This window comes from Bacillus rossius, chromosome 1 (genome assembly GCF_032445375.1).
Source record: "Bacillus rossius redtenbacheri isolate Brsri chromosome 1, Brsri_v3, whole genome shotgun sequence".
Lineage (NCBI taxonomy): Eukaryota > Metazoa > Arthropoda > Insecta > Phasmatodea > Bacillidae > Bacillus > Bacillus rossius.
The window spans coordinates 88,198,937-88,224,971 of record NC_086330.1 but is presented as its reverse complement, the minus strand read 5'-3'; the positions used below and the strand labels follow the sequence as shown (position 1 = coordinate 88,224,971).

The following is a 26,035-nucleotide window of genomic DNA, read 5'->3' as shown; positions in this document are numbered from 1 at the left end:
TTTATTAATAAGTGTTTAAGTTTCTGGTTCAGTTAATTTGATGTTTGGTTAGTAGTTTTGGAGGGGCTTTAATTAATGAGGTTTATTTAGTTCAATTTAGGTGTGAGGGATGTATCCAATAATTCACAATAGTTTCTCTTTGGATACATTAGGAATATATTTATCTTCTATTGATGAACACATTTAAATTATTACTCTGCATATACAGTACCAGTCAAAAGTTTAAGACCACCCCATAAAGTTAGAAAAACTTTAATTTTCATCTATGGAATGTGAATACAGTGCAATACAGAAATTATACAATGTATGGAAAACATTATTGTAAGTGTCCAGTAGTCTATAGAACCACCATTGCGTTGTATGCATTCACGAACACGTGATGGCATGCTACTGACCAATTTCAGGCACATCTCCTGGCTGATCTCATTCCACACTAACGAGATTTGCTGGTGCAGTTCTGCTACCGATGTCAGTTGATAGGATGCAAGACGCTGTACAATTATATTCCACATATTCTCTATTGGGCTGAGGTCTGGGCTTCGAGCAGGTCATGGCAGAACAGCAATTTCATTTTCCTGGAGCCAGGCAATGGTTGCACGAGACTTTTGGCAAGGTGCGTTGTCCTGTTGAAACGCAAAATAACCCTGGTGGAGCCTGTGTCCCTGTGTCCAGAGGGCAGCATGTTCTCACTGAGTGTGCATATGTACTCTTTTGAATCCATAGTCCCTTCAAGGAAACGTAGAATTCCAGTCCCGGCAGCTGACATGCATCCCCATACCATGACGGCACCACCTCCGAATTGCACAGCAGGGGCCAAACACTCAGGGAGGTACCGTTCTGTGGGTGTGCGGCGAACACGGACCATGCGTGACGGAAAAAGCTGGAAACGAGACTCGTCGCTAAACAAAACCTTATACCAGTGTTCCATACCTCAGTTTTTCTTGTCACCACACCACAAAATTCTAGCACGTCGTGTTTTTACAGTTAGCAATGGCTTTTTCAGTGGGGAATACGAGTGCAGGCCTTGTTGACAAAGGCGGCGTCCAACTGTCCTCTGTGACACATGTTCACCAGTCTTGTCTGTAAACGCTCGTAAAACAGCTGCAACACTGGCACTGCGATTTGCTTTAGCAATCATGCCGATTGTATGGTCTTGGAGTGGCGACGTGACTCGCGGTCGTCCGCTGCACTGCAAGTCTTTCACGGCACCGCTCGCATGATATTTGCGAATAGTGTTCGTCACACATGTCTTGCTTACATTTAACAGTCTGGCAATCTGTCTATGGGTTATGTCGCACTTGCTCATACCGATTATTTCACATTTAACACTGTCTGACACACTTTGCTTACCCATTGTTTACAAACACTGGTCAAGTAATTTCCGTAGTGCGACAGGGCTGCAAACGGATGAAACTTTCTCTGAACACCGCACACGCACGAAATGTGAACTATATTGCTATTTATTGAGCAGAAGATGAACTACGCGCAGGAAGAAAGCAGGCTTCTGTAGCTTACTCGATAGGTAAGTTATGAATTTTTAAAAATCATGTAAAAGAGTGCTCTTTTTTAAAAATTTTTTTTTCAATAAAAGCGCCTGGCTTTTCTTTGGATATTTTTTCGGATTTTTTTAAATTTAACCAAACTGACAAGCACACTTTTCTATGAAAACAAAAAATTCCACGTAGATGTAACTTTAACTGTATAGGACACAAAAAATTTTTGTATGTTGCAAAATGTGGTAGTTTTGTAGTTACAAGAAAATCTTTAAAAATTAATAACACCTAAACTAAACATAGCCTATCGTCGCAGCTGTAGGTATTCATTACTTATATATATAAAAATTTAAAAATATTAAAAAAAAATTGAATATATTTCTTGGCAAAACTTAAGGTTCTATGTGCTATTTTATTATTTTACATAGTGGTCTTAAACTTTTGACCGGTACTGTATATCAAGTTTAGTGAAAGCTTAATTTCCTAATTAATGAACTACTAATTTTTCATACTTTGCTGCGGTATTTTACTGGCTTAATTAGATTTTTTGCTGTAAGTGTGTCTACTATAACATTATAATCATTATATTATTACAGATGTTCTTATAGCAAGGTTTTATACTATTGTAATCAATTAATATAGTTTTTCACAGTATGGGTATTTTAAATTGAGTATTTTATTCCCACTGGATTCTGGGAAACTTAGTAGTTTTTTTTCTGGTTTAGTGAATTAAATATTGATGGGAAATTCAACAATATTTTTCTCTTTTTAAACAATTTTAATTGTACAGTTTCCTAGATAGTTATTCTGAAGGAGAGCATATTTTCTATAAAAGAAAATCCAATTTTTTCTTTTATTTTAAATTTTCTGATGTGTTTTCAAATTGTTTTCTAAGGGAGCATTGTGATAAATTAGGAAGTTTACCAGTTTTTCACTATTTTAAATAGTGGTTCGGTTAGGTTAGCTACATTACAAATGGTGAGAATAGTCTATTAGGTTAGTGAAGCTACATTTAAAATACTTTAAATTAGTGTGGACAGTTGCCATGTCTGAAAAAAAATAGTTAAACATAAATTTTAATGAGGTACAGGTTATTCACATAAAGATGACATGTGCATCAACAATAAAAGAAAAATACCAATACTAGTGTTGTAATTACCACACAATTAACAAATTTTTATTTGCGAAAATAAACATCCCAACACCTCAGACCCGACAGTAGTTGCTGGAGCACTCGGGATTCATTCAGGGTACGTACACCACCTTGGTGTTCTTAAAAAAAGTATCCCATTTGGTTTTAATTGCTCAAGGGATGTTGAATGTTCTTAAATATTAGTATGGGTCCTGTGAAACTCTGTAGTAAAAAACTCTGCTTAACAAAGCATTGTGTTGTGTTGATTATTTATTTTTTTGTTTTGGACTCTGACAGCAAGCATATCACACACACATGCAGTTGGCGAGTGTTTCACAGTGCTGATGTGCAGCACTAGCACTCTTGTGCTTGCTTGCCATTTGTCAGTGCTGAGACGGAGAATTTTCATAATTTTAATTTTTATACTACTGTATATATATCACACTTGTGAACTATGGAGTAAAAAAAATTATTATAATGTATGTATATCTGAAATCACTAAATTTCTTAAAGGTCTCTCTAGAAAACTCCTTAATTATTATTAATTATAAAAGTACAAACTACTGATTTATCAGCTTGTGTAAGCCAGGAAACCTGTTGATTCTTCCAGTATAACTGAAATATTAAAAGTTTTGATTGATAATTGATGCTATTGATTCATAATAGAATCAACTGGTATCAAAGTATCAAAAGTATTGAGTCACACCTCTAACATTGTTAGTTACATTTTTAAATAACAAACAGTTTTTTTATAGGAGGATGTAAATCAAGAGGAGTTTTATAAGAATTAGCATAAAGTAAGAATATGGAATCTGATGCAATCAGAATAATGTAATTGTTTTATGAACATAACGAGAATCAAAAGTGCATATTTTATGATTGAACCATACACTTGCTGCTGCACCAAACACTTTGTGTGTGCTCATTCCCACACGTACATTAGCACTACATACACTACACACTTTCAGTTCAGTAAACAGAGAAATCAAGCCATTTTCTTTCACAATAAGAACATTTCATCAAGTTAAGGTGGGGTTGGACCTAGGCTCTCTCTCTAGGCCCCTCACAGTCCAAACCAACAGTTTGGACTGAATTGATGTCCTCTACACATGATCAGTCTGGGTGCTCAGTTCAGACCAGAACTGACAGTTTGGACTGAACTGAAACCTCCCAACACAAGATCAGTTTTGTGGTTGTTGCTGTTGGATGTATCAATTCATTATAGAATATGGAAGAAACTTTGCATGCTGAAGTTGCAGTTGCACTTTTAGTTAGACAAAGACAAAAACCAAAGAGTATAAACAAAGATATCTGCCATGACACTCAGCTGATGGACTGATGGTTTGGACTGACAGTTTGGACTTGCGAAATGCTGTTCCCACACACATCAGTTCGGACTGAGGGCTCTCAAGCCCACAGTCCAATTAAATGAAAAGCTATCAGTTGGTTAGTCCATCAGTTCCAGCTGACCAGTTCACCATCCTTGCACATACACGACATTTCTGACTTTTCAGTTCCGACTAATAGGTCCGAACTGATCGTGTGTGGTGGCCTTAACACATATGTTGAGACAACAGCACTCTCCCAACCAATGAACGAGAGACATGCTGTCGTCCCACGACGCAAGACGCAAGTGACTTGGACGTGTCGTGCTGCAGGCTGTTGGAGGCCGGAGCCACGAAGGTGTACGCCATCCTCACACACGGCATCTTCTCGGGCCCGGCCGTGTCGCGCATCAACAATGCCTGCTTCGAAGCTGTGGTCGTCACCAACACCATACCTCAGGAGCAGCACATGAAGGACTGCCCCAAGATACAGGTGAGTCGTATGTCACTCACGATGAGGCCACCAAGTGGACAGCAGGCAACCAAGCCTTGCTTAAAAGGCATTTAGTCTGGAATTACAAAATTACTTTTGACTTTTTCGCAAAACATATCTTTACTGCACCTTCATTTCACTTGCTGTTTAGTAATCTGATAAAAATCTATTACAAGATTATAGGTGAATTGCGATGAAACTGAAATAACACCAAACAACATGTCAATACACTACATACCACCAAAATGTAAGATAATACACCACATAGCATCAATATGCACGTTATATCATGGAATTAAGAAGCATTTGACAATTACTTAATTCAAATTTAAAAAACATAAATCTTTTAATGTTTGAAATTTGAGGGATTATCATTGTTTGCAGACAAAATCTGGACCAAGTGCATGGACAAGCAAATTATTTAATTTCATTTATTGTGCATCTCTTGTTAAATCACTTTTGAAATTTATTTTATTTTTTAAAATTTTAAAATGCATCTTTTTTTGACAAATTTTTTACAAATTATTTTATTGTTAAAATGCATCATATAAACATTATACACTATATATATATATATATATATATATATATATATATATATATATATATATATATATATATATATATATATATATAAAATTCTGCATAATGTTTAATTTTTTCTCTTAACTTATAAATTATTTTATTATTAACCCTTGAGATCTGGATTCGGATTCGAGGGCTCGAATCCACCCCTCGAATCCAAATCCAGATCACAAGGGTTAATTATAAAATAATTTTTTAGTTAAGAGAAAAAATTAAACACTATGCAGAATTATTTAACCCTTTAAATTTTTATTTAAAAAAACCAAGCATTATTTTCTTGATGGTATGATGTATCTAGGTTCGAGGTGAACTACTAGAGCTCTGAAACCTTTATCTTCGACCACTGTTAAAGGCTGATTATCAAAACAAATCATCTTTCCAATTAACCAAGTAATACCAGCACTTCTTGAATCGCCTAGCTTAAATTTCTCTTTTTTTTTTTTTAATGAAACCCTTAAGTGTTGGTTGAGTGTGATGTAAAATGGTTTTGCTACGTTCTGGTTTATCTTCTGCATTAGACGAACCAGTTTCAGTTGTAACTAAATTTGGTTCATCTACATTCTCACATATATTTTCGTTAGGCTTACTAACTGAACGTGATGTGGCCCTAACATGAACTGGGTGTAGCTTTAAATGTTTCTTCATTGCACTTGTTCGGCTCGTGCCACCACGAGAAATGTTTTGTTTACAGTGATTACAGGTGGCATATTTAGGATTAGCATAAACTGAAAAATGTTCCCACACTTCACTTGACATTTTGACCTTCTCTAAATCTCGTAAATTAAATTTCTTGCATTTAAATAACACTCTCACACCTTTCCTACAAAAACACCATGATTTCTGGAGTTCATGTATCCACGAAATCGGAAAACGAAATTCAACATCCGACGAAACAATATTTTGCAGTTACCAACTTGACATTTGTTAAAAGTCCCAAATGAAGATAAATGCTTTCCTGAAATATTTAATGGAAATTGAAAGGCGCCATCTTGGCTTCAATGGTTTTAGGCCATAAGAAATATTGTCGTCCGTCTTTTAAAATTAAGCCTCACTATAGCCTAGTAATTAATATGCCCGGAGTTAAAAGTGACGGGGTTTTTTCTCTAGTTTACCCATTAAAATTCTTTATACTAATATTAGTTATTTTTTGTGTTGCTCAAAATGATTGGCTAACAAATTCATTGGTTGGCCAGATAATACATATTTTAATGTTGGTAGTCGACACAAAACAAACTTGGTCCTAAAAAAATTCATAAATAGAACGTGTATCAGAATATTTAAAATTGAATCACGATTAAAATAATAATTGTATAATGTATTAATTTTTGTCATTCATTATTTCATTGTTATTACTACATGTGCGACCGTAACTTGTGATGAAAGTCGGCATTATTGTTGTATTACTAAGTAACAGATTTCTCAGTAAAGTTATTAAAAGAAAAAGATTCTTATTACTAGTCTAGATCCTAAATGTGCTTTATTTTATTTTTTAGCATATTCTGAGAATACATCTGTGATTTATGCCTTATTTAATGCCAATGTAGCAACAATGCATCCATGTTCATGAATATAAAGTAAGTTTCACAAATCGGTCTATGCTTCATAATTTTTTTATATAATAACGAATTAAAAGTACAAAACCTCAGTAGGATGTGTTCCAAGGAAAACATAAATAGGCCAAGTAAATTGTAAGTATTTAAGTTTTTAAAGTACTACATTTACATCAACATTTTCCCTCGAATTTCGAATCTTTCGAATACTAGAGATTCGGTGGGATTCGAGTATTCGACTGGCCCATCCCTAATATATATATATATATATATATATATATATATATATATATATATATATATATATATATATATATATATATATATATATATATGATGGAATATGTATTACAAAATAGAATTTATAAAAATAAAAACAATAGCACCTTAACTTATATTGTAAAAATGAAATTGGACTAAAAATAAAACATAAAATCTTATGTCTATCAATCAGTGACAGCATTTGGTAATACGTACGGTGTTACGACACGGGCACACCCTACTTGTGGTCTGGAGCTATCTGTGCAGTTGTATGTGTGTGCGGAGCGAGACGCGCAGGTGCGTGCTGCATGTTGCAGTGCATCGACGTGTCCATGATGTTTGCGGAGGCCGTGCGCAGGACACACAATGGCGAGTCCGTGTCGTACCTGTTCTCCAACGTGCCGTACTGAGCTCTCTGCGCTCCTCATACCATTCTAGAGTCCCCCCACTGATACTGAGCCAGCATCGGGAATGAAATTATCAGACACGTGTTGGAAATGGTCTGCATTGTACTTTTATTTTTTTTTTTTGGAAATGGATTGTTTTTTTTTATGTTCAAAATATTACAAAAGGTCGAATACTGTGATTCTCTTGTGAAGGACTTTTTTTTAGTGAGAAATGTTTTGGTTTTAACCATAACACATTTCAGTGGACCTTACATGTGCATTGGCTTGTGCTAGTTGAAACGAGTCTAGTACATATAAATAATTGTGTTTGCCTCAATTAGTCTGCTTGTAATGGATGGAGTGAATCTGGTAAAGCAACACAACTTTACAGGTCAAAGTAATTTTGGGAATTTGTTTTGATTTGTGTGGGACCGAGGTGCACAGTGGTACATGTGGAGGTGGAACAAAAAGAAACGTGCATTGCGGCAACTTACGGTCGTACACTGTTAAAGTGAACGACAGCGTAGGTCTAAAGCTTAACTCTTGTGGGGTACGTTGGCATCTTAAACAGTACTGCTGAAAATGTTTGCTTTACTCCAGTTCTACTGTCATTAGCTGTTATTTAAAACAATTTTTTAAACCTATTATTTGAATCAATATTGTTAAATAGTGAATATTGAATCACATTTTGAAAGGTGCATAATTGGCATGGTTATTTGGCTTTGGCAGTATGTTTTAAGATGTTAGTATAAATTAAAATATTATATTTGATTATGTGGCCGTTTACTCCTTTCCAAGGAGCAAAAGGCCACTTTCCAGACACTCGCTCTGATATGAATGTTAAAGGGTGAAGTATTCAAAATTACTAAATTTAACTTCACCTCAAAAATACCAAGTGCAAACAAAAATTATGGGCTTCATAAAGTGTTGGGTAAAAAAAAGGAAGTTATAATAAAAGCATATATCATACAAACAAAACACCTGAAGCTCGGGTAATTTAACATTTATTGGTTCCCAGAAGGAGAAAGCATTCCGCAGAACCCTGGGGTACCGTGGCAGGGTCATAGGGTTTCTGTGAGTCAGTACGAATGTCATATAAAGCAGGCACAATTATTGTCAAATAACTTTCTTTGAAAGAGTGTTGTTCTGCCAAAAAAAAGTTGATTAGTATATGGTTCCCTGGCCGAAAATGAACCGCTGACCTACACACTTAAAAACTAGAACCATTAAAATTCGCAAAACCTTTAAGAGTCCACGAATGGGCCCGAGTATTTTATTGCATGGGGTGGTCTTAAACGTTGCAATTACTGTACACACAGTCTGTGAAAACGGTGAAACAACGATACTTAAAATGTTATGTTAAGTTTATGTCAGGATGACATACGTTAACTAATTTTGTGATAATGCAACTTGTCGCTACTCTCAGTCAAATGCCTTGTTAAATTAATTTGGCACAGTTTTATTTATATTAGCCTACTGTATCGAACCATTGCACTGAATGCATAAGCAAGCGCAGTATGGATGACACTACTAACTTGTGCGCATTGTAGATCTTTGGGTAGTTGTGTCCTTTGTCAACCACATTGAATTTTAATTAATTATTATTCACAGTATTTAATATGTTCTGAACATGTGATTGCGAACATAACATGAATTGGATACCTTTTTAGTGGTAACACAAAATGCACCAATTCTAAATGACTCTACAAAACTAGTTAATGGCTAAAGGTGGAAGTAAACTGCTTAAATATTTCTGCCGAAAAGTCTAACTTGTGTAACGGGTGTACTTACATTACATAAATACGTCCCCGTCGTTATTAACACAGGACTAGCGTGTTACTGAAGGCATCATTCACTGTGGCCACTGCAGATAATGAGAACAAAGTATTACCTTGTAAAATCTATTATAGACAATAGCACTCAAGTCTGTTCATAAATGCCACAATGCCTAAACCACCAGGAATTCTGGCATTTTTAGTGAGGGGACTCTTTACCTTCAGTAACTTAGCTGAAGTTCCAGTTCCGTCATGCCTCAGCAGGCCCACATTCGTTCAGGTAGAGTTCAATGTAGCAAGCAGCCCCGCCAGCACATGACCTCTCACTTCCCAGTCTGTGGAGTTACTTCCTTCCACCTCACCGCGCTCAAGCGCTGTCGTCGGCTTCTGACGTCACTGCGAATCACTCCGCGCCCGCACGGCCACTGCATGCAAAAGTAGTTTGTTTAAAGATTAATACTAAAACTAACAAAACTAAAAGGTAAAACCAATTAAAAGAGTTGCAATAATAAATTAATTATTAAAAATGAAATGGTAAAGAACAAACAACTGAATTGACTAACAGTCAACAATTGCTCAACGTCACTTGAATTGCGGCGCCGGCTGGGTGACTGGTTCCGGCGGCTGAGCAGACGTAGCACAATGGTGCCATTAATAGTGCTTTACACGCACTGATCAGATATTTTAATTAATTTATAATTACTCGTAACATACTTATTAAAAATCAACACAGGAGAGATATTTACATACATATTCAAGATACAGCAAATATATATTTTTTATTTTACCCAAATTATACAGTAAATTTGAAAAAGAATTGCACTACATTTTTTTAAACTAAAAATCTGCATAAAATGTGCAACTGATATCCGGGTAAATTCGGTAATACAGAGTCTGCAGCATGGTAGTGCAGGCTATCGGCTTGACTCATTTGGTTTTAAATAAACTAAGTACCAGTGTTGACTTGTATTCGGGTTGTAAGCCCATGCAAACCTTCAAGGACTAGACAAGGGGGGAGTACAAACCCCTCACTGGCCTGCAAGCCACTCTTACGCTTCATGACCTTGCCTTCTGGGCACTGGGTTAACGAGTTATGCATTTGCTTTTCTTTCAACTTTCTATTGTACAAAGACATGCCATTTGAGAAACTATACAGCAGTTGGTTTCAGTTAGTTAAATGAATTACATTATTATTGCAGCTGCATCATTTTCTTGGTAAAAATATAAAAAAAAATTAATAAAGTAAACAAAATAAAATGTGAAGAATGTTTGGTGTTGTCATTAGCCTAACATATACCTACTTTGAATAACTGTCGATAATTCATTTGTTCTGTGGCTCATGTATGCAAATTCACTTTAAAAACTAAGCATTTGGGCTGCTTTCACTACTTTATTTTACTGACTGTAAAGCATCTTCAGTATTGGTAAAGAATCAATGAATAGCCAAAGTAAGATCTGAGTTAGCAGATCAGCAAAAAAAAAAAAAATGGTATATTGGCACAACTTTTAATTACTTTTCATGCCACACAAAATGAGCAATGCATTTGTAATGAACTAACTTATTTCTTGTTACGAGTAGTTATTATCTCCATCCATTGATCAGTTGAAATATTTTATATAACATTATTTTGAATTTTAGAGACTGATAATCTTTTTTTTTTGTAATAAATAAGTTATGTGTGTAGGTTGATATTGTTCGTGCAGTGGTGATGCTGAAGAACTGTATCTCGTTAGGCTTCACTTGCTGCAACACAGATTGTTACTGCAGTTTGTCTTTTTTCAAGTGCTCTTTGGGATGATGGTTAGGTTGAATATCAACTGTTCTGGAGCTAGTGATTTTTATTTTGTTCTTGTGGCGATAACATGTATGATTGGCCCATTGCACCACAAGTTGTGGCAGTCAACGAGGATTCAGTACGACCGGATCGAGGTTGTACAGATACAGGCGTCGACGCGCCCAGACACTGGCCGTCGCTAAGTTTCAGCTGATCTCTAGTTTATTGAGGTTGCGGGGATTTACTCTGCGTTGCTTCGAGCATGCATCATCTGGAAGTACATATAGCCATTATTGAGATTATATAAATATTAAAACCCTTACGACAAGGAGAGCTTTTTAAAAGTTTTAGTACGCTGTGTGTACTTTTTTAGGTGGAAAATTATGCAGCAAACACTTATTAAGAAAATTTTTGGCATAATAAGTTTTAAAATTTTTACATTTGGCCTTTATTAAAATATCCTTGTTAATAAGTCTAAATTTCTAAGTAACTTGAAAAACTTCTTAGCAGGGATGTACTGTAATTTAAGGTCAATAGTCTTGCAATGTAAAGCTAGAGCTCTAACTTTTAATTTTTTGGGGGATTGTGTTATGCTGAATAGAGGTGGCATTCGTTACTTCTTTATACTCATTGCTTATGGTTTGTAAGAATTGGTTTTTATACAATAAACTACACTAATGTAACATTGGTGTAATAAGTGTGATGTCTAAATGTTGAATGTTCCACACGACCAGTTGTTATAAAATTTGTGTCATCACAGGAACACGTGATTGATGTCATCACAGGAACACGTGATTGAAAGGGCTGTTTGTCGAGTGAGCGCATGGACGAGACTCGAAGAAACCACTCGCATACTGTCAACCAGTAGACTGGTACAGTCTTGTACAGTGCTGTTTGCTGATGTACATAGGCGTGCCCAGACATTCCCATTAGGGGGGGCCCTGCTAAATTTTTAAATCAGAAGCTGAATTTAGAATGTTAAATAACCTATTCTCCGTTCACTCTTAAGGTGGGTCTACACTGTATAACAAAACAAGTTATAAAATGTTATATTACAAAGTTATACAACATGTTACAAAATGAAAATAATGAAAATTATATTACAAGTTATACAACAAAGTTATATAACTTGTTATGAAAACGTGAAGAAAAATGTTATATAACACCATGTTTTATAACAAAATAAGTGTTATAAAACAAGTTATATGTTTCCCATGCAGTGTCGGTAAAGATCAAAGGAAGTTAAATAACTTGTTGTATAACATGTTGGCCGTTTGTCCACACTGGTATACACATTTAAAAACATGTAACATGTTATGAAACAAGTTGTATTACTTGTTATAGAACTTATTATTTAACTTGTTATGTAACATGTTATGAAACAAGTTGTATAACTTGTTGTATAACATGTTACAAATATAACTTGTTTTTGTTATATAGTGTAGACCCATCTTTAGCTGAGTTTTGAAATAAACACCGTCGTATCACTGCGCCGCGTCAGCAAGTGATAGGTTGAATTCATCTTGCGCGCCAAGCACTAGTTGCAACACACACACTTAAGTACAGTCGGTGCTAATAAAATAACGGAGAAGTAATGTAACAGGAAGCACCGTAGCAGTTTGTTCAGCGTAGGTGGTTCATTTCCGAAGAAAAAACTATGCACTTAACGACTAAAAGCCGTCTTCACAAAATCATCACAAGTTTTGATAACAGGATACTCACATTTCTTTTTCTTCCCGGGAGTTGTTAATGTCCCAGTGTCCTGTAATTCTTTCCTTGCACGAAGCACACTGCTCTTCGAAACACCCGTAAATTCCGCAGTTAAACTCGCGATATCGTTCACACGACAATCCGGATATTTGTCTGAAAATGTTTTTAAAACATTCAACACAATAGTTTTCTGTGCACTTTTCAAAGGCTTTCCCGTTCTGTGCTTTACAAAATTCTGTCCGGCGTCAGCCATAAAAAACTGTGCGCGCGCGAATCCAAAATACAACTGTTGCGCCGGGCATCAACTGTACACCGTACACACAGCGTCTGCTAACATAATTGTAAGTAAATCTTGCCGACATATTAAACTGTATTGGATATTGCTATATAACAACAATTGTTATAAAAAAGGCAGTGTAAAAATACTTACAAATGAAGAAATGATACGTAACCAAGGGACTATTTCTTGAGCACGAATAATGTGCACGGCGGCCGGCAGCCAATGAAAATGTTTGTTTACAAAAGGCTTTGTTTATTCCAAAACTCAGGTAAGAATGAACTGAGAATAAATACATTCACTCATTGCCGTGTTTATATTTTTGTGCAGTATCACCGAGATATGTTTAATAGTTAATATTTATATCCGTATAATTTTAACAATCTTGAAAATGTTTTTTTTTCTTCCATAGACAATTTTTAAAGGGTACGTACTTACACATTTTCCCCCCTCGAATTTTCCAATAGCTTCGTCCAGATCTACCTTGAAATGTACTTCTTTTTAGTGAATGCAAACACAGCAATTCAGACAACAGAACTTTAACAAACCTCTAAAAATATTTTTTTTTGCTTGGCCATGACCTCTTTTTTAAATAAAGTAAGGCGGCTGTATTTCCAGAATGATAAAATGTTTAAAAATATTGTTAATTAGCACGCTGCAACACTGAAACACAGTTTGAGTGTCACAGTGCCAGGAATATACGAATATTAACGAACGCATTAGAGAAAATGCCGATCTGAGTGATTACATTAGGGGGGGCCATGGCCCACCTGGCCCCCCCTGTAGGCACGCCTATGCTGATGTAGCATTTTGTGCTGCTGCCTCACATCTGCACACAGTCCTGCCACTTACTTAATGCACAGTTTATTACTGTTTTACTTTTGGTTTGAGCAAACTTAACCAAGCATCCATAGCTTGTTATTCACATTTGCATGAAACGAGATACAAGCTGTGTGTGCATCACATCATCAGTTGTGTGACTGAGAAAATATTTGTAAAACTTATTTTTGTGCTAATGAAATTTTACTGTACCACAAAAGTAAAACTGAAAGTTGATGAAATAAATTACATCCAACTCAAACTGCTTTGGTTGAAAATTATTCTATTTTAAAACTATTCTTGTAACAAAAACAAACAAAGCCCAGCCCAAAAAAATGGTGGAACATCACTTCAGTGGCAAGTAACCAACAAAATGGGTATTTGTACTTGTAGTTCTAACTATAGCAAATGTTGTGTCATTTCAACCATACCTCAACCGACCCCATTTGGGGTGAGAGAGTTATAATGGTAGATATGATGTCATGGTTGCAAAAAAAAATTATATGCGAGTAAATGAAAGAGTTATATTTGTGCTAAGGCACCAATGTACAAAATAAAAATTATTATATTTATATATAGCAATAACCGTTTGGTTTGTGAAGTTCTTTTGGCAATCAACTCTTGGGCATAGGTTTCAAATGTTGAGGCTTGGAAAGTATGATTACAGACAGTTTGCTTGGAAGGTAATATCTTATTGAAATTAAGATGGAGCATGTACAAACCACCTATGTACAGTTTAAAGAATTGTATCTGTGCAAAATATAACAAACTGTTGAAACTACACTGAAGTCGCAGAAATAGTCTTTTTTACTGTGGCATTTTTAACCCTGTTTAGAAACTTTTTTTCTTGTACTCTCTCCCTGTTCGAAACAGTAGGGGGTGGAAAACCCCTCATTAAATAAAAGGTTTTGCATTTTGAGGGTCAAGTGGATAGACCACTCGCCTCTTATTGAGGCAATAGAGCACTCGCCTCTTATTGAGGCAATAGAGGTCCATTTCCGGGCAGAAACCTGGGCATCACCGTATAGCAGTGGGTTTTATCTGGGTATTCCTCTTTCTCCCACTTCATTGTCCCTATTGATCCTGATGCTAATGAGGCAATACGTAAGCCCTTCATTTTCATTAATTAATTATATGATTTGAGGTTATAGATAGGGACAAGATTGTATGGTGAATTGCGATAAAACTGACATAACACAGAAAAGCATGTCAGAACACAGCATAAATCAAAATGCAAGTTCATACACCATATAGCCATCAAGTGCAAGTTATAGTGGGGAATTATGTAGCATTTGACCAAAACTTAATTCAAATCATAAAAAAGAGGAATCTTTTAATATTAGGATTTCAAAGAATGTCATTTCCAGACAAAAAATTGTACCAAAGTGCATGGTTCAGAAAAAATTAATTCAATTTGTTTTGCTTTGCATCTCTTATTGAATCAATTTTAAAACAAATGCTTGATAATTTATTTTTTTGGTCTGAATGTATCCGTTTTAGAAAAAAAATATTGTAAATAAAAATTACAGTATCAATGCAGCACATAAATTTGACACTTATTTTGGTAGAGTAAATATTGCAAAATAGCTTTTATGTAAATAAAAACAATAACACTGAAATCCTTTGTTTTAAAAATGAAATTGGACTAAAACTAAAACCCCAAAATCTTGTCTCTTGTTATAGATAATGGTGCCTATTTTATTGAGACCCTGAACCTAACTAACAAAAACTTCACTCTCGTTTCAACTACCTAGGACGCACTTTTCGGCGTACGACGCATGCAGAAGTTTCAGCGGCAGTGTTAAGCGCCTGGAAGTAGACAGTACTCTGTGCACTCAAATGTAATCACCCGCAGTAACCAATACTCGGCTGACTGCTCTGCTTCCTGAATCAGCGTGTCCTGCAGAGTTGGAGCGAGCAGCAGGTTGAATCGGGGAGCTCCCAAACCCTGCCACTCCACGTGTGCATTAATAAACATCTGTAAGAGTAACGTAGCTTCTGTGCCTTTTTGTTCCTGGCAACAATCAGTCAATGTCATTCCCTGTTTACTTCTATGCGCAAAAAGTATTACATACTTCCAAAAGTTATGTCTTTGCCACTGCATTTCCAAATGTTCCACACTGAAAACAGCACATCCAAGGCAGTTGCAACAAGAGTTTTCATTTTGTTTAATTAGGTCATAATACTATAAGGTTCATAGGTATTTTGCTTTCAACAAGAATGTGACACTTGTTATTTTAATGAAAGGAAGTTATTACTTCAATTTGGTCAATGAGCTGCAGACCACATTAACTTCAGTTAAATTACTTGAAGTGAAATCCAGCCACATAGCAGAGTTAAATTTTTACTGTGTACATGTATAATATTAAAAAGAAACATTACTCTACAAACAATTTTTATTTTACAAGGTTACATACCTATATTGAGATTCTCATCAAACACACGTGAAAAAGATAGTGATTAAAGAGTAAGTAGAGATGTTATACTGTTAAAACAGCTCTATAGGTGTGCTGGAAGTAAATATGAAACATCAATATAATCTCGTATCAATTTTTTCACTGCCACCTAATTTAAATATTGAGTTTAAATATTGGGTTCCGAAATTGTGTGCCTATCTTGAAATTGTGGATGATTTTAAGCTTGACAGTGGTTTGTATTTTTCAGAGGTACTATTGTGCTATTAATTTTATCAAAAAATTTTTCCCACCGTTACGTTACGGTACATAAAAATACAGTTTACCATCAAAGGTAAGTCTTTAAAACTGTAGTACAGACTAAAGGGTTAATGCATACACACCAATTTATATGCTTCAAGAACAGAAATAATATGCAGACAGTATACTAAAATTAGGTGGACACCATTTACAAAAATAAAACAAATTTTAATTTTAAATTTTAGGATTCCTTACTCCCAGTTTATTTAGTTGTGTTAGAGATAAAGGTAAAGAGTACATACACAAACTGTTGACAGCACGAGTTCTGGTGCTGGTTTCATAGAAGGGCTTCATGTGGCCAAGCAGAGCTCTTAACAACATCCAGGAAGTAATGTGATGTTTATAAGCATTTTCAAATAAAACAGCCCACAATTAGAGGTTTTTAAATATCTCGCTTGTAAAAAAAAAGGAGTTTGAAATAAGTTTTAAAAGAAGCAGCTTGTGATGCTGGGCAACATAAAAATAATGTTTTCCTAAGATTATCATTTCCAAATGCTACAATAAACTGCAATAGTGCCTATGGATGGAAACCAAGAACAACGGTACTGCGGAGAAGGGTACTTTGCACAGCCAACTGGACAAGCATAGCGCATGGAGCTGAGACCAACACGTTGCCTGCGACATGCCAAATATAAGTCCTTCAGAAGTAGAGTGATAATGTCTTCCATAGCACATCCACAAGTACTTCATCCTGCATGCTGCCCAGCCATGCGCGAGGAAGAGGAGGAATCCCGGATTATCCAGCACAATGGTGCAGGGGCGGTGCAGAGCCAGCTCACCGTGTCAGGGCCACCAGTGAGCTGTGGAGAGTCGCTGAGCTTCGCCGCGCGGCATGGCTGACCACGTGTAATGCATCCAGCAGGCACAGCAACAGTTTTTGTGTACCCTCGTCCTGCAAAACAACGTGTCTCAGCATAGCTGCCTACACTATTGAACACCTGGTGCCATAAATAAAGACATGCAGAAGAATAGGCACCAGGATTTGCAGGAGAGGGAAAGCAGTATAGGTACTATGAGGAGCAGGAAAGAGTAGGAGTATAAATAAACAGGATGTGTAGGGGAGGGCAGAAGTGTCTGGCAATGATTAAATAGTATGTTGGACAGGTGAAAGTGATTCAAGATCTGTATAGGGTTGGTTTTCAGTATTCATGGGAGGAGTACCTATGTTCCCATGTCGTGAGTTTGTGGTAGATGAATGCCCAACTTGGTACCTTGTATAATAAGTGTATTACCTCTAGCTCACAGTCGTGCGTGCTGCCTTGGTACGACCGCATCTTGCCCTCCTCCCCAGCAGCAGTGCTTGCGGTGCTGGCTTGTCCCTGGGGACTAGCTTCCGAGACACATGCGTGTGGGTTGGAGCAGGCCTGGTCGAGCTGGCTGTCCCGCTCCCTGCGGGCTGAGCAATCGCGGCACAGCCGTGCGTGGTCCAGCAGGTTCTCCAAGCGGGCGCGACTCTCCAGCAGGGCGTTGTAGCTGTGACGCAGGGCGTGCAGTTCCTGCCGCAGTGTCTCGACCACCGTGCTGTCCCGTGCGGACAGCGACGTGCTCACCAGGTCCTGCCGCAAGTCGTCTAGGAGCTCCACGCTGGTTGTGGTGCTGGCGCTCGTGGGGTCACTGCCAGCCTCGTGTCGCTCGACCCTGTACAGAGCAATCTCGCTCGTTACTCTGCAATCACTTGCCACGCACTATGTTCTATTGATCAGCAGATGCCTTGACGCAAGGTGGAAATTTGGTAGCGATTATAACCTTCCGAGCATCTCCATGGCTCCACTGTTAAAATAAAATATTATTTGGCAAATTACTGTTAGGTATTTTGTTAATATTATTATCACCAGCACCCTATGCCCTTATTTAAATATGAGTAGTAGCTCACTAGAATATTATATCATAAATACATTTATACAATATGAAGTAAATGAATACTTCATCTAAAAATCATATTCAGAAAACTAATTAGTTTTGATGTTCTCATTAAAAATTATTTAAATTTCTCAAAACAAAACAAAGTACCTATGAAGTAGATGTATCAAATGAGCATAAATTTTAAAAGAGCAGAAAAAAATCAAAATACAAAATAAAAGGATGTGTAGGTACTGAATTAGGGTTTTAGAAAGTATTTCATGTGCTGCTACAATTTATAAATTATATATTAAAAAAATTATTTAAAAATTATGTTGCACACATTTTAACAAATATTTTTTTACATAAAAGAATCTACATTGAGAATAATATGTTCCATTTTGTTTATTTGATTAAAACTCTTCCACAGAATACAATAGAACCCCAAAGTATATATACTAGATTTCAATACTGAATGTATGCTTTCTTAGAAAAGCCATAGCACAATCAAGGCAGAGCAAACTTTCTTGGTAGTGTGTACAGGAAGACATGAACTTGACTTGGTACAAATGATTGATATTTGGTATGTAGCCTATTATTATTTTAGTTTTGTTCAATGACTAGACCAAATAATCAGGTAAATTTTTATCCTTATGATTCAAGAATATATTCTCTACCATAACTTGTAAATATGAGAATTTATCAGAAAAGAAGCTATTTTTAAAAAAGAATAACATTAAAACAAGATGTAGGTAGGACAGGTAGGTAGGTACCTATGTTTGGATGTAAATTATTATTAAACCATGACCATTTTCAGGAGGAAAGTTTTAATATTTTCAAAAAGATGGAAATACATTATTGTTTGTAATTAAGACTGTTGTATCAGCAGCAAACATAAGTAGGCCCTACCTTTTTATTTGATAAGCAAGAGAGGAAGTCATTTACATAAATAAAGTATAATATTGGACTCATAACTGAACACTGCCACAGATGCTTTATTGGTGGGTAATGCAATGTTTATTATATTTTATTTTTAGAGAATTGATAGCTATGTCAGCAGCATACTTTCAGTAAGTTAAAATCAAGTTATTTATTTTTTTTAAGCAAATGTTTAGTTTGTGTAGAAGGATGCTGTATTTTGTAAAATCAAAATCTTCTCGTAGGCCTGTAAAGATAACCTGCCATAGATCAGGAACATGCACTTTGCCAACAATTTTACTTTCAAATTGTTTAGATTTTATTGATGGGATTGATTCCTGAAGGGGGGTAGGGGTAGGGGTTTATCCCCCCCCCCCCCCCCCTTAACAGTACAACCATAACATAATCTATGATCAACAACAGTTTGGCTAATAAAATTGTGAAGTGCAATTTCGGTTCCTAAATTAATTTTTATAAATAAAAAACTCGTTATTTTTATGTTTATCTTAAAGAAAGAATATGCAGTAGCTGGACGTAAATTATTTTTTCTAATAAAGAACGGATGTGGCAAAGAGTGCATTACGACTGCATGCCTTCAGTGCATCTACGTTTGTCTACTTTTACAATAAACTTTTCAAATGTGCGTGCAACACCTCAAGTGAATATCAAAACCTCGTTCATATTTGCGAAATTACCTAAATAACATCGCTAACGTCTCGTGCATTGCCTACATCTCACGGGACAACGAATAACACAAATCTATTAGTATCATTGTTTCGGTTTCCCTTTTCTATTGGTTTTGGACCTTAGTCGTCAAGGTGTACAACTTACGCAGATCAAATGTGAAATGATAATAAAGTTATTGAAAATTTATCTTAGTTATAAACGTATATTTCCACTAAAACATTTGTAATATTTTTTTTTTCATGATTGATATGCTACATATATCGATTATGGGAAAATATTAAGTTTTTTATTTCTGTTGTGTTGGCTGCAAATAAAAATGGGTTGCAAAAATGGATTGGGTTGTATGTGATGCACCTGCTGGTTTATTTCGAATTTTTTTATTTTTTACTTTGGAATGTATATAGCTTTGGCTTTGTTTCCTTAGCTTACGGAAAGAACGAGTTAGTAAATTTCGTAATACGAAACGGTATATCGCGTGGGAAAGCTTTTGTGTTAAATAAACTAGTTTGTTGTAGGTGTTAACCACTTCCTTCCGTTTGGCGGTGTCAAATTGCGCTCCACTTGTATTTGTGCGGCGAGCGAGACGAGGCTGTAGGAAATCGTAAACATTTCGACTGAGGGCAGAGAAAGCTGCTTGTTGACGATGAGACCGCGGGTCTTTGCGATTTGGTAGGGGTAGGTGAGTGATATGCCGTTTGAAATGGCCAAATCCGGAGTTACTCAACTCATACAGACTGCCGCGCGTTAGTTTTCGTTTTAATAGTTATTTAGTTAAAGTTAATCTGATATAACCACGCAGATGTTGGAACATGTTTGTTTCTGGGCGTTGTTTCGTTTTTGGCCGCCAGCGTCAACGCGATGTAGTTTGTATTGATTTCAATAGATTACTCACGGGGAACAAGGTGTTGCCCCTTGAAAGAAGAAAAACTCAGTCTGATTAATTATGTTCAAAGATCCATGTTCTTGTAGCTGGCTTCAATTTGTATTCAAATTGAAAGAAGGTAGGCTGCATCTTTGATGTTAGCCTATTATGAACATAGTTGTGTACTTGCATGGGATTTTTTAAAATTTATTTCATTGTATTTTTTTTTGGCCTGCTGATCTTGATTATTGAATGTTTGCCAGGAGTCTAAAATGCCCAAATTCTGCTTAGGATGCTTCTGTGCATAGTCTAGGTTAGGAATTACCTGTGCCATTGATGTCACACTATGTCAATGATGGTGTATTTCTTTCATTTTAATAATGACCTAGGCAGTGGCGGATCCAGGATTTTGGTTTGGGAGGGGCTTTATCAAGGCAAACACTAAAACAATAGTGGACCCAGATGCTTTTGGAGGGGGCTTGAGCCCCTTAGCCCCCCCTCTGGATCCGCTACTGAACCTAGGCCTTTTATTTTGTTGCACAATACAGCCTTTTCAGTTATCTGCATTTTCATTAAACCTATCAGCAACATTATCTTTAGCCATTCCTTCCTACATTTTTAAGATGGAATTTATATTGTATGCAATATCATAATAATGATGATACCATAAATGTGTTTATGCCTCCATTACTACCACTACATTTTAATGGGAAATGCATGGGAAAATGAGGTTATTATTAGCAGGGAACATTAAAAATTTGGGTTTTTCACAAAATACATTTCTTAAGGAAGCTACATTTTTGGTATTGCAAAGTATAGCACTAGGATACTATAACATAACTTCATAAGAGTATCATATAGTAAATTAAAACACAATCCATTCTAGTTATTGTGTGATGAAACTTGTTAACTTTGTTAAATATAATAAATTGTTTATGCTCTTTATTAACACACAATTTTATAACTAAGATATACATAGATGACCCCAAATGTCTTAAGATGCAGTGAGGACATAGGTCAATAATAATTTACTCTCCAGTAAATTTGTTTTTATATCTCAAAGCATACTAGAATCCCAACCATTAGAATGTGTTTTGATATGCACTTTCAAATGTTCTTAAGAAATTACATTTTTAATCACTGTTATCCCCCCAAAACCTCCATTTCTTCTTCGGTGCCCCATACAAATTTGCAGGAATGAAATATGTAAGTGCAACCATACCACTGCCAAATTACAATGTATTCTCTCAAATATTTAACTGTTACTTTGTTCACTTGTTCTAATAGAAATTTACCTTTGTTAATGAAACAATAAAATATACTATCACATTACTGTCCTGCCTACAAATTTTCCCTGTTATCATTACTATGTATAATGTTTCATCATGTTTATAATTATAACTTCATGTTTTGACATCATTCTAAATTCATTTACTTTATTTGGCATTATTTTTTAGTATGGTAATTTTTTCCCCCTGACCTCATCAACACTTAACTACCCCTTATAATAACAAATTAGTGATAACATCCAATTCACTACACCAACTATTATAATCATGTATCAAATGATTATGTATCACTTAACTTGCACTTAACACATTACTTATTTCCAGCTCATTTCTCTCACAGCTTAAACTGATTTATCTTTTTTTTATAACATGATCCAATAACGCTGTTATTAATTTTTTCATTTTATTATTTATCAGATACTTTAAACATTAGCCCTACACAATCTCCCAACCAATTATCTTGTTTTTTTAAACCTGCCATATTCACAGCAACTACCTAAGCTAAATTTTGAAAAGGGAGGGAAGAATACACACACACACCTTTAAGTAACGAGCTACTTCTGTGCCTGAGAAAATGCATGGCAAAGGTCAATAACTATCATTTACTCCTTCAATGTAAGCCTGCAGATATTCATACACAATTTTTCTCGGCCGACTTCCATGATTTGTAATTCCCATCCCAATTTCCATGATACCACTTTATAAATATGTTAATATTTGCAATGTTCCAGTGTTATTGCCGAAATACCTCGCGTGAGTAAGCCTTGTGCTGCTATCTGGTGATCCTAACAAGAACAAGCAACATTGGATGCTTTAATTTTTCCTTAAAAAGTTACACAATAGATTCTAATTTATTTTTAATATATTTCCGTGTGCCTCAAAGGGTTAAGACAGTGTGGTTCCCGGTATCGAGGAATACAGTATGCTTCCTTGGCATAAATTTAATTGTTGGCAGAGAATGCATGGACAAACATTTTTGTTAAGGAACAAGTGTGCAGAAACTCAACCTTAAGTTACAGTTGTGAGTGCACAAATTTGAATTTCTTGCTTATCTAGGTGCTACTCTAGTGTCAGTCTCACCCATATGATACGGTTACAAGCATTCCTAAATAGCAACTTAGTGTTAAAATGTGAACAATGTAGATGAAGCTATCTTTGTTGCATACAGTAAACATGCATGAAAAGTTTATTCAATTGCTAAGTCAGTGTGTGTTGTGTGCGCGCACTTGAATCAAGTTGCACAGCAAAGTTGTAATTACAGGTAGATGGGCTATTTGCAAAATTTGCTTTAGTTGGTTATAAGAAGCTAGGGAAATGTCATTTTGAAAAAGTAACTTTTTAAATTTTTTCAGCAGTTGTGAAGACACAGAGAACGTATTGCACTACATCTGCACAGCCAATGTGGAGACAGTTGAATAATGTGGCAGTATTTCTTACGAATCAGAATTTCAGTCCGATGCTGGGTTGCACAGCTGTGGGTTGTTTGAAATGTCCCCTTTTCTTTTTTGTGTTAAGAGCCATTATTTCACCCATAATTCTTGTTATCTCATACATTCTACATTTTTTTTTGATGCTAGACATCTTGTAAACAGTGTGTGTGTATCTACATATATTAATAATCACTTATTTTATTCTGTAGAAGGTGGCTATGCTAGCATTGAGTTTGGTGGAAGAATTTTTAAAATCCTCAATATGTCTACTGGCTGCAGCGAGTTGTACAGATGGCAGGTGGGCTTGTTGCAGGGAACGAAGTGGCGGCGATAGCACCGATGGCCAAGATGAGGTACTCAGAAATGCCGCGTGACGTCTCGAGCGAGAGCCTGTCAGCGCTTCGCATCTCGGAGGTGAGATGCTTCCATCATTACCCATGACGTGTGTAGTTAAGTGTGCTCTCTCGTCCGATGTTCACCCGGCGCTAATATTGAGAGCTAGTCCCTTCTGCCTCTGCAGGCTACACAGTATTGGAGCGACCACTAACAGTTCGTTAATCAACATCCAGCAAATAATGAATGATCAGAGTTACTTGAATTACGTTCATAAAAGGTAATGGAACTTTGGCAATACAGATTTTTAGTAGATACAAGGTCTGTGAAAATTAACAATTATTACAAGACTCATGGCAGTATTATTGTAGCTAAACAATAAGAGTTTTATTTAAATGTATTGTGGATTTCTCAGTCGGGCATTAGATTCCCTTTCCGGCAGTCTAGTGGACTCTCTCACACACACACACACATGCACGCGCGCGCGCGCGCGCACGCTCGCTCTCGCACACACTCGCGCACACTCGCGCACACTCGCGCACACTCGTGCACACTCGCGCACACTCGCGCACACTCGTGCACACTCGCGCACACTCGCGCACACTCGCGCACACTTGTGCACACTCGCGCACACTCGCGCACACTCGCGCACACTCACGCACACTCGCGCACACTCGTGCACACTCACGCACACTCGCACACTCGCACACTCGCACACTCACCCACTTACACACTTACACACTCTCACACACTTACACACTCTCACACACTCACACACTCACACTCACACACTCTCTCTCTTACTCTCTCACACTCACACACTCTCACACTCTCACACTCTCTCTCACTCTCACACTCACACACTCTCTCAGACACACACTCACTCACTCTCACACTCTCACTCTCTCACTCTCTCTCACACTCTCTCTCACTCTCTCTCACTCTCTCTCACTCTCTCTCACTCTCTCTCACTCTCTCACTCTCTCACTCTCTCTCACTCTCTCTCACTCTCTCTCACACTCTCTCTCACACTCTCACACACACTCTCACACACACTCTCACACTCTCTCACACACACACACTCACACACACCTAACCTTGTGATGCAATGTGATTTTATTTGACAATTATAATACAAACCAAGTAAAATACTCTTGGTAGGTACTAACACTGGCTTGTGATTTGTTATTGTTGTGTTAGTTGCATGTGTATCCATTACTGTCAGTTGTAATTGTGAGTAGTGTGCTAGAAGTGGACTATGACCCTTAGTGAAGGCATGCCAAGGAAATCTTGAAGTGAAAGTGCTGGAAAATACAGTGCATAGCTACATGTTGCCAAGTCATATTTTAGTTTAGCCAAGTTCGTAACTGTGTGAAACAGAGCTAGCCTATACCCAATCACAAATTTTTGCAGATATCCAGATACAACTACCTATTGCAGAGTCACTGATTCCGAATCGATACGGGAGAAAACACTTTGGTTAAAATATTTTTAAAACTTCACTAAATTACCCAAAACATCTCATTCTAAGAAAGGCATGCATTGCAAATGCACACGTATTTAGTTTGCATAAACAAAAATTAACTAAAAAGAAAGATAACCTATGATAAACTCAATAGGATTTCTTTTTTTAAACCAGCAGTAATATAGATATAAAAATAAGTGAGAGCTTGCCTAAAGTTCGCTGTCATTAAACATTTTACAATAAACAGTTCTACTCAATTTACATAGCCATACATTGGCTCATTATAGAAAACAATTAACTAAACTAGCACACTGATTTCAGAATTCCTAGATTTTTAAAAAGAAAAAGTTCTTAATTTTTCAATGAAATTTCTTTTGTCATAAAAAATTACACTTGTGCTGAAAAGTCTTTAGGATGGAACACTTGTAGCAGGTACACACACATTCTTTGCAGCAGAAAGACATAGTTTCTGTTGTACAGAAATTATTTATTTGCATTAACTTCTATAAAACTGATATTCAGAACTGCAAAATTGTGTTTAGTCTAGTCACAAAACAAAATTTCTCTGTTTTTAGTTTATAAACAGTAAATAACCTCTCTTTTTTAACTCTTTTTTCAGCTTGTCTCGTGCTCCTTGGGTGTTGAAAGAGTTGGAAGCAAGTTGACCTGAGGTCAAAAAGAGTTAGTAATGCTCATATTGGTGAAGATAACGAGTTGAGGTTTTTTTTACATGGCACAAAAGTAGATGTCTTAAAAAAATACAATTGTGAATAAAAATTGGTCTGAAGGTGAACTACTCATGTCACAAATTATTTGTATGTGTTTTAACATAAAATCATCAATATGAATATACTGTCCACATGTCTTGTAGTAATTAAATAAATACACATTAACAACTTATTCAAAATATAAAGATA

At 36.2% G+C, this 26,035-nt stretch overlaps 3 protein-coding genes across 20 annotated transcripts in view; 2 read left to right on the top strand and 1 right to left on the bottom strand.

The window, feature by feature from the left end:
• The window catches only part of LOC134539334 (ribose-phosphate pyrophosphokinase 1), a 108,559-nt gene extending 94,716 nt beyond the window's left edge, over nt 1–13,843 (top strand). For all 9 annotated transcript variants that reach the window (XM_063381319.1, XM_063381308.1, XM_063381326.1 and 6 more), the window contains 2 exons: nt 4,284–4,443; nt 7,157–13,843. In XM_063381319.1, coding sequence (XP_063237389.1) covers nt 4,284–4,443; nt 7,157–7,249 — 253 coding nt within the window. In that variant the 3' untranslated portion in view covers nt 7,250–13,843. The remainder of the gene's footprint in view (nt 1–4,283; nt 4,444–7,156) is intronic.
• A 2,618-nt stretch (nt 13,844–16,461) lies between these two features.
• LOC134539374 (uncharacterized) lies at nt 16,462–19,872 on the bottom strand. The gene is made up of 3 exons (XM_063381365.1): nt 19,748–19,872; nt 17,528–17,933; nt 16,462–17,187 (listed from the first exon to the last, which is right to left on the bottom strand). The coding sequence occupies exons 1-3, from the start codon at nt 19,774–19,776 to the stop codon at nt 17,071–17,073; spliced, it is 552 nt and encodes a 183-aa protein (XP_063237435.1). The 5' UTR covers nt 19,777–19,872; the 3' UTR covers nt 16,462–17,070.
• Nucleotides 19,873–20,050: 178 nt separating this feature from the next.
• Nucleotides 20,051–26,035, top strand: part of LOC134539288 (ras-specific guanine nucleotide-releasing factor RalGPS2-like) — a 59,020-nt gene continuing 53,035 nt past the window's right edge. For 2 of the 10 annotated variants that reach the window (XM_063381237.1, XM_063381198.1), the window contains exons 1-2: nt 20,051–20,418; nt 23,634–23,734. In XM_063381237.1, the coding sequence (XP_063237307.1) occupies nt 23,660–23,734 (75 nt within the window). In that variant the 5' untranslated portion in view covers nt 20,051–20,418; nt 23,634–23,659. Of the gene's footprint in view, nt 20,741–23,618; nt 23,735–26,035 lie in introns of all 10 variants that reach the window. The other 8 variants (XM_063381245.1, XM_063381207.1, XM_063381224.1 and 5 more) reach the window with 6 other exon arrangements.